Here is a 12,107-nt window from a genome sequence, read left to right as displayed (position 1 = left end):
ATGTTAGTTACAAACCGATCTCAAGTTTGTTGCGACGCCAGTATGAAGCGTTCATTCAAAATGCAAGCTTTAGATTGGCTATCGAAATAAACTTGCAATCAGCTTGCAATTAATGTAGAACTGGCTTTAAAGGCCATTCTACAATGTCGTATCGTAGTGTCGGAAGCATCATAAAGCATCATGCGACTTTAAAATTGAAGCATCGAATTGGCTGATGCAATAAGCTTATAACTTACGATGTCTACGATATGATTAATGTAGAATAGCTTTAAAATTAAGCATTGGATTGACTGAAGCAATAAGCTTGTGACTTGCGACGTTTATGATTACGATATGATATGACAATGTTGAATGATTTAAATATGAGAAGAATAATCTACTATGATTGATCAGTTTTACGACTTAAGACTACGACCGCTACGATTTCTATTGGGCATATTCAGCGGACTCAACAGTTAAATAAGCGCTCACTATTATTAGTGTATTCTTTTAGCTTATCCAATCAGAATTTTAGATCTAGAAGAATACACCAATAACAGCGAGTACTCACTCAACTGTTGAGTCCACTGAATGCACACATTGTAGACATCGTATTCGGCGACATGAGCGCTTTCAATCGACGACAATATTCATAAAAAATCTGGCAACTCTGGGCTCTGAAACGAATGCGTCAGTCGCAAGCAGTCGCTAGTAAGTCATCTGACTTGACAAGATCTGTTATTAAGATATGTCAATTCTAATTGAATCGACTTCGAAGACAGACTTAAGATCATTTTATGTCGAAGAAGAAAAGATTTGATTCAACATATACTTTGCTCTTCATGTTCGTTTAATGTTCTCAACGGAACGTTCGCTGTTTTTGAGTGCATTAAAAGTTGGAAGTCGCACCCACATAATATATCAGTGTATATTAGTGTATATAAACTATGATATAAAAACGTATACGTAAAAATGAATGATCGTAAGTGTATCTTGCAGTTTGCTTGTGAAGTGTGGTGAAATACGTTGTTCGACATTATTCAAGAAAGGTCTTTTTTTCGTGAATAATTGAGTGTGCTCTTCTTGCTGATTGATCACTCGATAAAATTCCCATGAAAAACTTGTTGAATCATTCAATTTTCTTCCTAATTTTGATGGCAAATGATATGAATGTATTGTCTGTCGTCAAGACGTAAATCCTCACATTTGAACATATGAAAAAATGTTTGACAAATCTCTAATTTTTGTCAATTTCGTGATAAAACATTCTGTATACTTTGTTATACTATGGATACTTTGAAAAGAAAAAAACTTAATCAATAATTGATTTTTTGTGTTTGAATAAAATGGCGTAGATGTAACTAGCAAATATCAATTTTGGAATATTAATTAATAATCAAAAGCTTTGACACAAAAAAATGAAAGACAATAAAGACGTAAGCAATAAGTAAATCGGGCAATTATAGTAAAGACATATGGTTTGTTTTCTGTACTAGACTGCTCTAGAACTCTTTCTCATTTTTCACAAATATTAAACATATATCTATCTCACTTTAATTTCCAAAAATGTACACTAGTTCAGCCATAGAAAACAAATCTATAAGACAATGATATATGCAATATCAAATCCAAAATGTTGATTTGCTTAAGCCTATTCTTTACACAATGTGCTTATTGTTTCCTGTTTCTTACTTTTTACTATTTTTTGACATCTTATCTTTTTGCTTCTTATCCAGTTTTTGTTTTATGTTTCTCGAGATAAAAGTTAAGCTTATTCTACAATGCACTCTTTGTTTTCTGTTTCTTGCTTTTTCCTTTTTGCTTTTCTCTCCTTTACAACTTTTATAAACAATTATATTTCTTGCTACATATTTCTTATTTTTTTTTAAAGTTCGTTAATTTTTATCTGGGGCAACATAAAACAAAACTGGATAAGAAGCAAGAAAACAAGATGTAAAAAATAGTAAAAAGCAAGAAACAGGAAACAAGGAACATATTGTAGAATAGGCTTTATTGCTTATGTCTTGCTGTTTGAATCATTTTAAATGTTTTATAGGCTTTCTATAAGTTGTAATAAGCTATTACTTAAGTAAGTCATAAGAAATTAATCAATCACAGTCGAATTTAAGAAGATTATGATTGTTCAATTTTATGGCTTAAGATTTAAAGCTTAAGCAATGACTTATTGTAGAAAATCTATTAATGAACTTTCTACAATAAGTCGTTATCTAATCTTTAAATCTTAAGTCATAAAAAATTAACCAATTATAGATTATCGTTCATAGTTGACTATGTTTGCATAGCTCGATTTCACCAAAGTTATAACATCGATGTTATAAAATTAGCAATTACTCCATTTTTCAGAGGAATAGTTATGATTGGCTAGCTTCATAACATCTATATTATAACTTAGACATAAATCAAGCCATATAAATGTAGTTCATGATTGATTAACTTTTTCTGGCTTAAAACTTAAAGCTTAGATAATGGCTTATTGTAGAAACTTTATTATGGTTATGGCACATAAAAAACAAGCAATTAAACGTAAGCAGTAAGCGAATTGGCCAATTACAGTAAAGGCCATAATGTAAGGCTGGAATCAGACTACACATTGAAGAATGAGATTAAAGATTGAAAGATTGAAGTTTAACCAATTAGAAGCAAAAGGAGCCAAAACTTCTTTGTCCTCATTGATGAAATTTCAATATTTAATCTTTAATCTCAATCTTCAATGCATAGTCTGATTCCAACCTAAGCAGTAACTGATTCAACATGTTGATTTTCTTACTATTTATTGCTTATTTTTTTAATTATTATGTATTGCTTAGTTTTTTGCGTGCCATGATCATAACACAAGTTATGTTTCGAACAGAGTTATTTTGATTTTTTTTCTAAATGTTGCGGCTACTTAACTTTGTTTTGCTAATACAAAGTATTTTGTATTACACTCAGAGCACTTTAAAGCTGTTGTATATAAATCGACGTAAGGTATATGAGAAGCAGAAACACTTTCAAAATGTGTTTTGTTCAAAATTTCATTTTTTAAATTAGAGATAGCATAATGTTCAGTGTTGGATAATTTATATAGGGTCCAGCTGAATAATACGTAAAAGCGGGCACGACGTGATTTCTTATGGAAAAATAAAAAAAATACATAGAATAAGATTTTTCGATTTTCTGCTTAGTTTTCGAGAAAATCGAGTTTGAAAATCCACTGCGTACGCATGCTGTTGCGTCTAAGCTACGGTTCATCGAATGATGCGTATAGTGTTTATAAACAACGCTCTATAACCTATGTCGAATACTCATGTCAGTTTTCATTCAAATATTAGATATTAACAGTAATCCTTGAATTACTGTGGCATGATTGTCTTATCAGTATAACGTTTATGATAAGACCATTCGTCGCATATTGCGTGATAATAGAATGCATCCGGACCATCTAACACGAGTGCATACGTTATCAGAACGTGACTATGTATAACGAATGACATTTTTACATTGGTTACTTGAACAATATAACAGTGGCCTAGTTTCCACTGAGGGTTTAAACCGGATCAGAATGTAAAAACCAACCAACTGCACAATCGAGCATTCCCCTGTTACAGTCGAACGACAGGGGAATGCTCGACTGTAGTTGGTTTGTTTTTACATTCTGATCCGGTTTAAACCCTCAGTTTATATCGTTAATTTTATGGACAGATGAGACACAGTGGTACCACGAGAGATAGTACTTTTAATATCCATAATACACATGTGGGTCTTCTCAAAATCTGTATGCAACGCGAAAAACTCATTTCCAGCACAGATTTAGTGTGCATGTGTGGGCTGGGATAATCGGACCATACTTTTTACCGCATATTCTAATGGGAGAAAGATATTTACATTTTTTTGCGATGATTTGTCAGAATTGTTAAATGACGTGCTTCTTAATATTCGCGAACGACTGATTTTTCAGCAGGATGGTGCTTCACTGCATTTCTCCCGAGAGATAAAAAGATATCTCAACAAATATCATTGTTGAATAGAAGGCACAATCGCATGGCCTTCAAGATCCCCAGATTTCACACCCTTAAACTTTTATTTGTGGGACATGTTAAAGAAATAATATATAGTGGAAATATCGAGAGCCGAGACCAATTAGTACAAGCAATTAATCACGCGTTCGAGCAATTAAAAAACCAAAATACGTTGCCAAAAGTTTAGGCATCGATAATTAAGCGGGCACGGTTATGTATCCGACAACGAGGACAACAGTTCCAGCAATACTGTAATTGATAATAAAATTTTGTACACTAAAAATTGCCTTTGTGTTTTTCCTTAACCTTAGCTTTTATATTTCGTAAACATTGTTTATAAACATTATATACATCGTTCGACGAACCATAGTTTAGCCGCAACAGCATACGTACGCAGTTGATTTTCAAACTCGATTTTCTCGAAAACTAAGCAGAAATCGAAAAATTTTATTCTATGTACTTTTTTATTTTTTCATAAGAAATCACGTCGTGCCCGCTTTTACATATTATTCAGCCGAATCCTGTATTATACGTTACTCTGAGATATTCAGAAAGCATTTTTCCATCGTTAATTTATATGTTGAAAAAACTGACATTTCGAAGTGCATTATGTTTTTTAATAAAAAAACAAACAAAATGGATTTGTTTAACCTTTTTAGCAATTATTAAGCAATTTTGTTTAATATTTTACATCTTACTGATATGTATTATTTTACATTTAGATTAGATTAGTGTGCAGTCGTAGATACAGAGGCTGTTACATTTTTTTTTTTTCGATAGTTTTCAGAATATTCAAATTTTTCAAGGTGCGATCCACTATCTATGGATGCGTATAACAAGCAATAGCTGTCAAAATGATATGGAATCGAAGTATACAAGGTATGACGATCGGAGCGAACTCTGGAGTCTCTTAAGATTCATTTAGAAGACTCTAGGATAATGTTGAATAAATTCAAGTATATATGAAGTATTTAAGCAGAATTTCAAAAAGGTTTAATGCTGGATCGCAAGATCAAAGCAATGCATGGTACTGTGAACCAATAATAGGGTCAGAAATCTATACAGAGAAATTTAAGAAGTACACAAGATAAAACCAAGAAATATATTTTATGTGACCCGAAAAATACTTAAAATATTAATTGGATACTGCAAAATCATAGTAAATATAAAAAGGTAAGCCTTAGAGCATATACTAATAAAACGAGCGAACTGGCTGAATAGTGATGCAAGTAAATAAGACAAAGAGGGGAATATTTGGTTGTGATGATTTCTCTGTCACTATTAGGAGCGTTCGTAACAAATAGGGAGGTTTTGTTAGAGACCCTCAAGGGAGAGACTAGCAAAGCAATGTTCAAATTTTGATTGGTATAGCCATTATGTTGCAAAATTTTTATGTCATTCTTGTTTAACGTTCGGTAAATAACAAGGATGGAGGATTATTAGGATGATCCACATAATCCCGTGGATGATATCCCGTGGATGATCCTAGGTGTCACTCGGGTAGGAATCTGAACATAGCCATGAAAACGCTATATTTTAAAATGTACTATAAAAATGACTAATTTGCATCATCATGACAAACGTTTGCCAGATTCTTCCTCTAAGTTTTGTTATTATCATTAAAGTAAGTATTTGTTTATATTTTTCGTTTTTTAATTTACTTGTGAAATGATATATGTCCCGATGTAATTTATTATCGTCTATCGCTTTACACATGAGAGTTAAACAAAAGTCTATTTCGTAAGGCTTCATAACGTCGCACGGGCAGGAATCAGCAGGGATCGTATTTCGCTATTGTCATCAGTTGTCACTGAACAGAGATGGAGCCTGAAGAGCCAATTACAAATTGAGGGAGAGAGAGAGAGAGAAATCATTACCAAATATCTTCTTTTTTGTCTTACTTGTCGGCTCACCAGTTCACTATGTAAAACATAGGCAATGTTTGCTCCATTAGTATATACTCTAAGAGGTACGTCAAATGGACAATTTTATTTAATAAATTCTCATTTTCAATGCGTTAAAATCACATCAAAATCAGGTCAAGATCACATAGATTTTTTTAAATGGAACACTACTTTTGTTTCCAGAATCCAATAGCTGATGTCGAGAGCTTTCCAAAACGCTATATGAAAATATTTTTTCATTAAATACTTTTTGAATTATGGTGCATGAAAGTTATAGTACCGCCGGCGTTAGTATTACCCAAGGTGCCCGACTGACGGCTAAAACCTCTACTTTCAAGCATCATAACTCGAAAAGTACTCAATAAAAAGTATCTTCGTTATAGTGTTTTGGAAAGCTCTCGACATCGGCTATTAGATTCTGGAATCAAAAGTAGAGTGTTCTATTTTAAAAAATCGACATGATCTTGATATAACCTTGGTGACTCCACCCAAGATCAAACTGATAAGATCATATCGAAATAGATCTTTTTGAACCCTACAACTTTTGTTAGAACAATTTTTCTTAATAATGCCGTGTTTTCGAGAAAAATTTGTAACACTTTATTTTGAACACTCGGTATTGTATAATTTATATATACTTTTATTATTAATATGTAATTGTACAAGTACTTAATATGTAATTGTACAACTACTATTGTACTTGTATAATCACATAGCTATGTAATATATAATTTTATCATGTATTATATGTATATTATACGTTAGTTTATTATGTCATCTTATATTAATTTTAAACACATTGAAAATATTAATTTTAATGAACAGAATTGTTCATTTGGCTTACCTTTTTTATATTTACTATGATCTTGCAGTATCCAATTAATATTTTAAGTATTTTTCGCGTCACACAAGATATATTTCTTGGTTTCACCTCGTATACTTCGATTCCATATCATTTTGACATCTGTCATAACTGCTTGTTAAACACATTCATATGCCTGTATCAAACTACGGATTGACGACTACGATTAACGGTTGCACGGTTCTATTTCAGCCAATTACGATGGATTCGCTACATCGTAATTAGTTGAAGTAAAACCAGGCAACCGTCAATCAATAAACGTAACATAATCTGCAAGCAGAAGTAAATGACAGACTGGAGAAAGAAACAGAGCAGATTTGTGGTATAATCTGGTAATATATTGTCTACAGAAATTAAGCAGATCCTGTCGACATCACCTAGTACTAGACTGTCAGCAGAAACGACGCAGATCCTGCTGTCAAGTATCAGAGCAGGATCTGCATCGTTTTTTCTGATAGTCTAGCGACAGATAATGTCGGCAGGATCTGCTCAGTTTCTGCCAACAATTTGCCTTCACATTATGTCGACAGGCGATGTTAACAGAACAAGTCTAACGCAGTTGATAACAGACTGTCGTCATTTTCTGCTAAAAGACTGCAGACAGTTTGCTATCTAGGAAGTTACATTGATGTAATTTGATTACTATTAAGTTACAGTGCATTATATTAGTGAACAATTTTAATAACAAAACTTATATTCATACAAAGAAAGAAATCCACCTGGCAGGACACTCAGCAGTTATTTCAGATGATTAATATTTCCTGTCATAGAATCAGAGATGACCACTTTTGTCGATCATGAACCATAAAACACATGGAATTTTAAATAGGATACAGTAATTTTATATATTTTTTATTTTCATATTTTACTTAACATATTGTACGCATAATGACTAATTTTATAATTTCAATTTTATTTTAATATTGAAAATGACTCGATAGATATCGAAATGTCTGTAGTGTTTATGCTTAAAATGTTGATTATTATTTTTTGAAGATTAAAATTATTCAAATTGTTTAAAGTTATTGTTTTGGCTCGTAAGCCCTTCTTGACTATTATTGTTAATTTTATTGTATTAAGCCATATTATTATTTATATACTTCTAATTATAATTATTTTTTATATTTTTTTATTATTGTTTTGATTCTTATTATTTTCTTATTATTATTAGCGATATTAAATCAACAGGCAACATGCAATGGAAATCCAACGCGTCAAAAATTGTTCTTATTGTCAATTTCACGTTTTTTGTCTCATATGCACATTTGTAGTGATAAGTTTGTATTAGTATAAGTTAGTGATCGATTTATGTATTGAATTTATACCCCAGAGCTCTGATCGGACGGTTCGTTTTTTTACTGTTTCTTGTTCCTATCGCCTGTACCTTTCATTGTGTTTAAGGCTTTACATCGTTCGAAACATTGTGCAGATGCATGTGTATGTGTATTTACGTTATATAGTTTTACTTATACATTACTTACAGTTAATACAGTAGAGATCCAAATTTTATTTTGAACATTTATTTTATTTTATTTTATTTTAGCAACATCTTTGCACCCTAGTATTCTACAACGCCTCTTGTTAGAAAATATTGATCAATGTTATTATTTCATCTTTTCATAAAAAAATTATAAACAGACTTTTAGATTACAAAAGAAATGATACAACACTACGGTCAGTTTTTAAAACAAAAAAAGTTTTTAAATATACACTGACAATACTACGCTCAGTTATAGTAAAAAAATTTTTTAAATATACACTTCAACAAAAAATAGGGAATACTTTCGAACACGCTCAAAGATGCGCAATAATCAGATCACTCATAACTCGGTGAAAAATCATTGCAGACAAAAAAAAAAATAAAAAAAAACATTTGAAAGAAATCCCTACTTTTGAAATTGGTAATTTTTCAATCTGACTGATCCTTTACGGAGTTATATGGACACAAATGCATACGATTTTTTTTCACTGAGTTATTGAACGTTGGAGCAAAAGTGATCATTTTTGCTTCAACGTTCAATAACTTCGTGAAAAAAAATCGTACAATGCTCAATAAAAAATAAATTGAAGATAAAGATTCACTTTTTTCGATTGATGTAAACTCCATTTTTGTGTCAATTTTACTTCACGTCATAGACCATGTAAAGTTTGTAAAAAATTTTCAAATTTCACGATTATCTATTTGTGTCCGTATAGCTTCGTAAAGGATCAGTCAGATTTAAATATCAATTACCGATTTCAAAAGTAGAGATTTAAAGTGCTTTTTTGTTTTTTTGTCTACATTAATTTTTCAATGAGTTCTGAATATTGCGCAATTTTGAGCGTGCTCGAAAGTGTTCCCTATTTTTTGTTGAGTAGAGTAGGTACATGAATATGATTCTCTTTCTCTTTCTCAAATTTACATGACGTTATAAAAGATAAAATAAATAAGCCAGGGTTTGAAAAAATCCAGGTTAAAAAAAAACTTAATCCAAATGAGTTTTTAAAATAAACTCAGGTTTTTTAGTTTTTTGAAGTTTTATTGGGTTTTATTAAGTTTTTCCGAGTTTGATGCATTTTTATTCTTTATAGTTCACTAATGATTAACAAGATTCGCTATTTAATATAATATAATGAATAATTACATTATAAACTAATGTCAATTTAATTAATTTAATTTAATTTATTGATTAATATGATATACACGCACATACTCGTATATCTGTGTAAGAAGCATTCTATGCCAAATCGACCAGATCTTTGAGCCCGATCATTTTTTATTCGATTTATTTTTTTGACAAAAAATAGTTCCATCACGTATGTGGTCTTAAAATGTTCATTACATATAGATTTTTTTATAAATTTGTTCAAAAAAATAAAAATAGAGTTTTTAATACAATTTATATTTACTATAATTAATATTTGTAGAAGGCTAAAAATTAGAACTAAAAATAAATTAAATAATTTTTTTAAATTTTTTAAAAATCGAAAAGAAACTTTATCATAAAATTTCAAAATATTTGTTATTTAGAAATTTTTTGTGAATTTTTTTCAAGAAAATAGCATTTTTGAGCAATCACAAATTTTGTACATTACAATTTAATAAATAATTGAAGAAAAAGTCATAGCTTTTTTAATAATTTCACATGTTAAAAGGTAAAAATTTAAGTTTTTGTTTGTTTACTCTACAATTTATAGCACTGCAAAGATCTGCACGTTTCGGGCCGATTCCGGCGACCTCCACTATCGCTCGAGTGGCCGAGCCGCCGGGCGCTCACGTGACGCTCTGGCTCAGAAACGTCTGTGTAACTTAAACGTGCGGAAGTCATATTTTATGTTATTAAAGAATATTTTTCTTGCAAAATAATTTTTATTTTCTTAAATAAATTTTCTAAAACTTTTTGTCATAATAATTCTTGCCAATCAGAAACTATTCAATAATTGTTATAAATTTACATCGAGAAATTTCTAGAATAATTAACACATTTTGTCATGATAATTCTTGTAAGGTACGACTTCCGCACGTTTAAGCTACATTTAAAATTACTATTTAAAATTATGTCGCGACATAATAATAACTTGATGAATTAAAATTATGTGGAGACATAATAAAAATTCGAAATTTCTATTGCTTTGACATAATTTTAATTTATTATTAAAAATCGGAATTTTTTTGAGATAGTTATTTTTCAAGAATTTAACATTAGACTAAATTTCTTTTATGCTACTAAAAAGTAAAATGACTTGCCACAGTTTTCTGCTATTAAAAAATAAAACGGCTTGCCATTTATTCGATACTGATAAAAACACAAATTTTATGCAATAACTTAAAATTATTTTGCGACATAATAATTTCACTAATATAATAATAATAATTTCATTAATTAAAATTATATTGGGACATAGTAGAAATTCGCAATTATTATTATGTCGCGACATAATAAAAATAAATATTATTATATTACGACATAATTTAAATTCATTATTAAAAATCGTAATTTTTTTAAAACAATTATTTTTTAAGAATTTAACATTAGACTAAATTTCCTTTATGCTATTAAAAAGTAAAACGGCTTGCCATAGTAGTGGGGGTCGCGCGCCGGGATTGGCCCGAAATGTGCAGATCTTTGTAAATATTGATTTATAGGATAAAAACTGTGTTTGTTTGAAATTTTTTAGTTTTGAAAAAATCGAAATTTTTGAAAATTTCTCTACAAAAAAACTTGATCTTCGACCCTTGTCGAAAACTTCTGTTATTTTGAACGTTCTATCAGTAATCGCTCTTCGTTGCAGTGATTATTATTATTAAACTTTAATTGGATTTTTGGTGGATTTTTGGGTTTTTTAAGTGAGTTCTTTTTAGTTGATCTAATTCAATAAAATTCAGCGGGTTTTATTGGGTTAGGTCCACCTCATCAAACCTTGAAATAAGTAATATAACAATTTTGAATTGTTTGGTACGAAATACTAGGTGCGCAACTAAGTTTCATGCGCCATCGACCGGAACAAGTGAAAATCGCCAGGTCTGGCGAATACGGTGGGTGCGGTAGCAGATCCAATTTCAGCGTTTTAATGGTGTCCTGGACGATGGAAGTGCGATGGCACGGAGCGTTGTCGTGCTGCAATATCACTCGTTCGTGTCTCGTGTCCCATTCTGGCCGTTTTTCGAGCAATGCATGGTTCAAATTGATTAGTTGTTGTCGGTAGCGATGCCCATTGACAGTTTCGCCCGTTTTCAGCAGCTCATAGTACACGATTCCTTTCTGGTCCCACCAAACGCAGAGCATTGTCTTCTTTCCGAAGCGATTTGGCCGTGCCGTCGATGTTGATGTTTTGCCAGGTGAAAGCCACGATTTTTTGCGTTTGGGATTCTCGAAATATATCCACTTCTCATCGCCAGTAACAATTCGATGCAGAAAACTCTTTCTTTCATGCCGCAAAAGCAAAATTTCGGAAGTGGCTCTTCGATTTTCCATCTGTCTTTCAGTCAACTCATGCGGCACCCATTTTCCTTCCTTTTGAATTTTTCCCATGGCATGTAAGCGTTTGGAAATACCTTGGCCAGTCATGTTTAATGCCTCCGCAAATTGATCTTGTGTTTGCGGATCATCTTCATCCAATAACGTTTGCAGATCGGCGTCCTCAATTGTTTTTGGTCTTCCGGAGCGCTCCTTGTCCACAGTGTCAAAATCGTCACTTCTGAAGCGTTTAAATCAATCTTCACAGGTAGTTTTCGATGGTGCATGTTCGCCGTAGGCATCCTCAAGCAAACGACGTGCTTCAGCTGCATTTTTTTTCAAGTTAAAGCAGAAAAGCAAAGCTTCCCGCAAATGCTGTTTATTTGGCACAAAACTCGACATCTTC

The 12,107-nt window shown here is 31.5% G+C and overlaps 1 protein-coding gene across 7 annotated transcripts in view; it reads left to right on the top strand.

Moving 5' to 3' along the window:
- The first annotated feature begins 653 nt into the window (after positions 1-653).
- The window catches only part of LOC108751515 (rho GTPase-activating protein 18), a 46,113-nt gene continuing 34,659 nt past the window's right edge, over positions 654-12,107 (top strand). For 5 of the 7 annotated variants that reach the window (XM_018491750.1, XM_018491749.1, XM_018491746.1 and 2 more), the window contains exon 1: positions 668-961. In XM_018491750.1, coding sequence (XP_018347252.1) covers positions 956-961 — 6 coding nt within the window. In that variant the 5' untranslated portion in view covers positions 668-955. Of the gene's footprint in view, positions 962-12,107 lie in introns of all 7 variants that reach the window. The other 2 variants (XM_018491751.1, XM_018491748.1) reach the window with 2 other exon arrangements.

Source organism: Trachymyrmex septentrionalis, unplaced genomic scaffold (assembly GCF_001594115.1).
Source record: "Trachymyrmex septentrionalis isolate Tsep2-gDNA-1 unplaced genomic scaffold, Tsep1.0 scaffold48, whole genome shotgun sequence".
Taxonomy (NCBI): domain Eukaryota; kingdom Metazoa; phylum Arthropoda; class Insecta; order Hymenoptera; family Formicidae; genus Trachymyrmex; species Trachymyrmex septentrionalis.
Note: the sequence above shows the minus strand (reverse complement) of the source record. Positions and strands in the feature narration are given on the sequence as shown.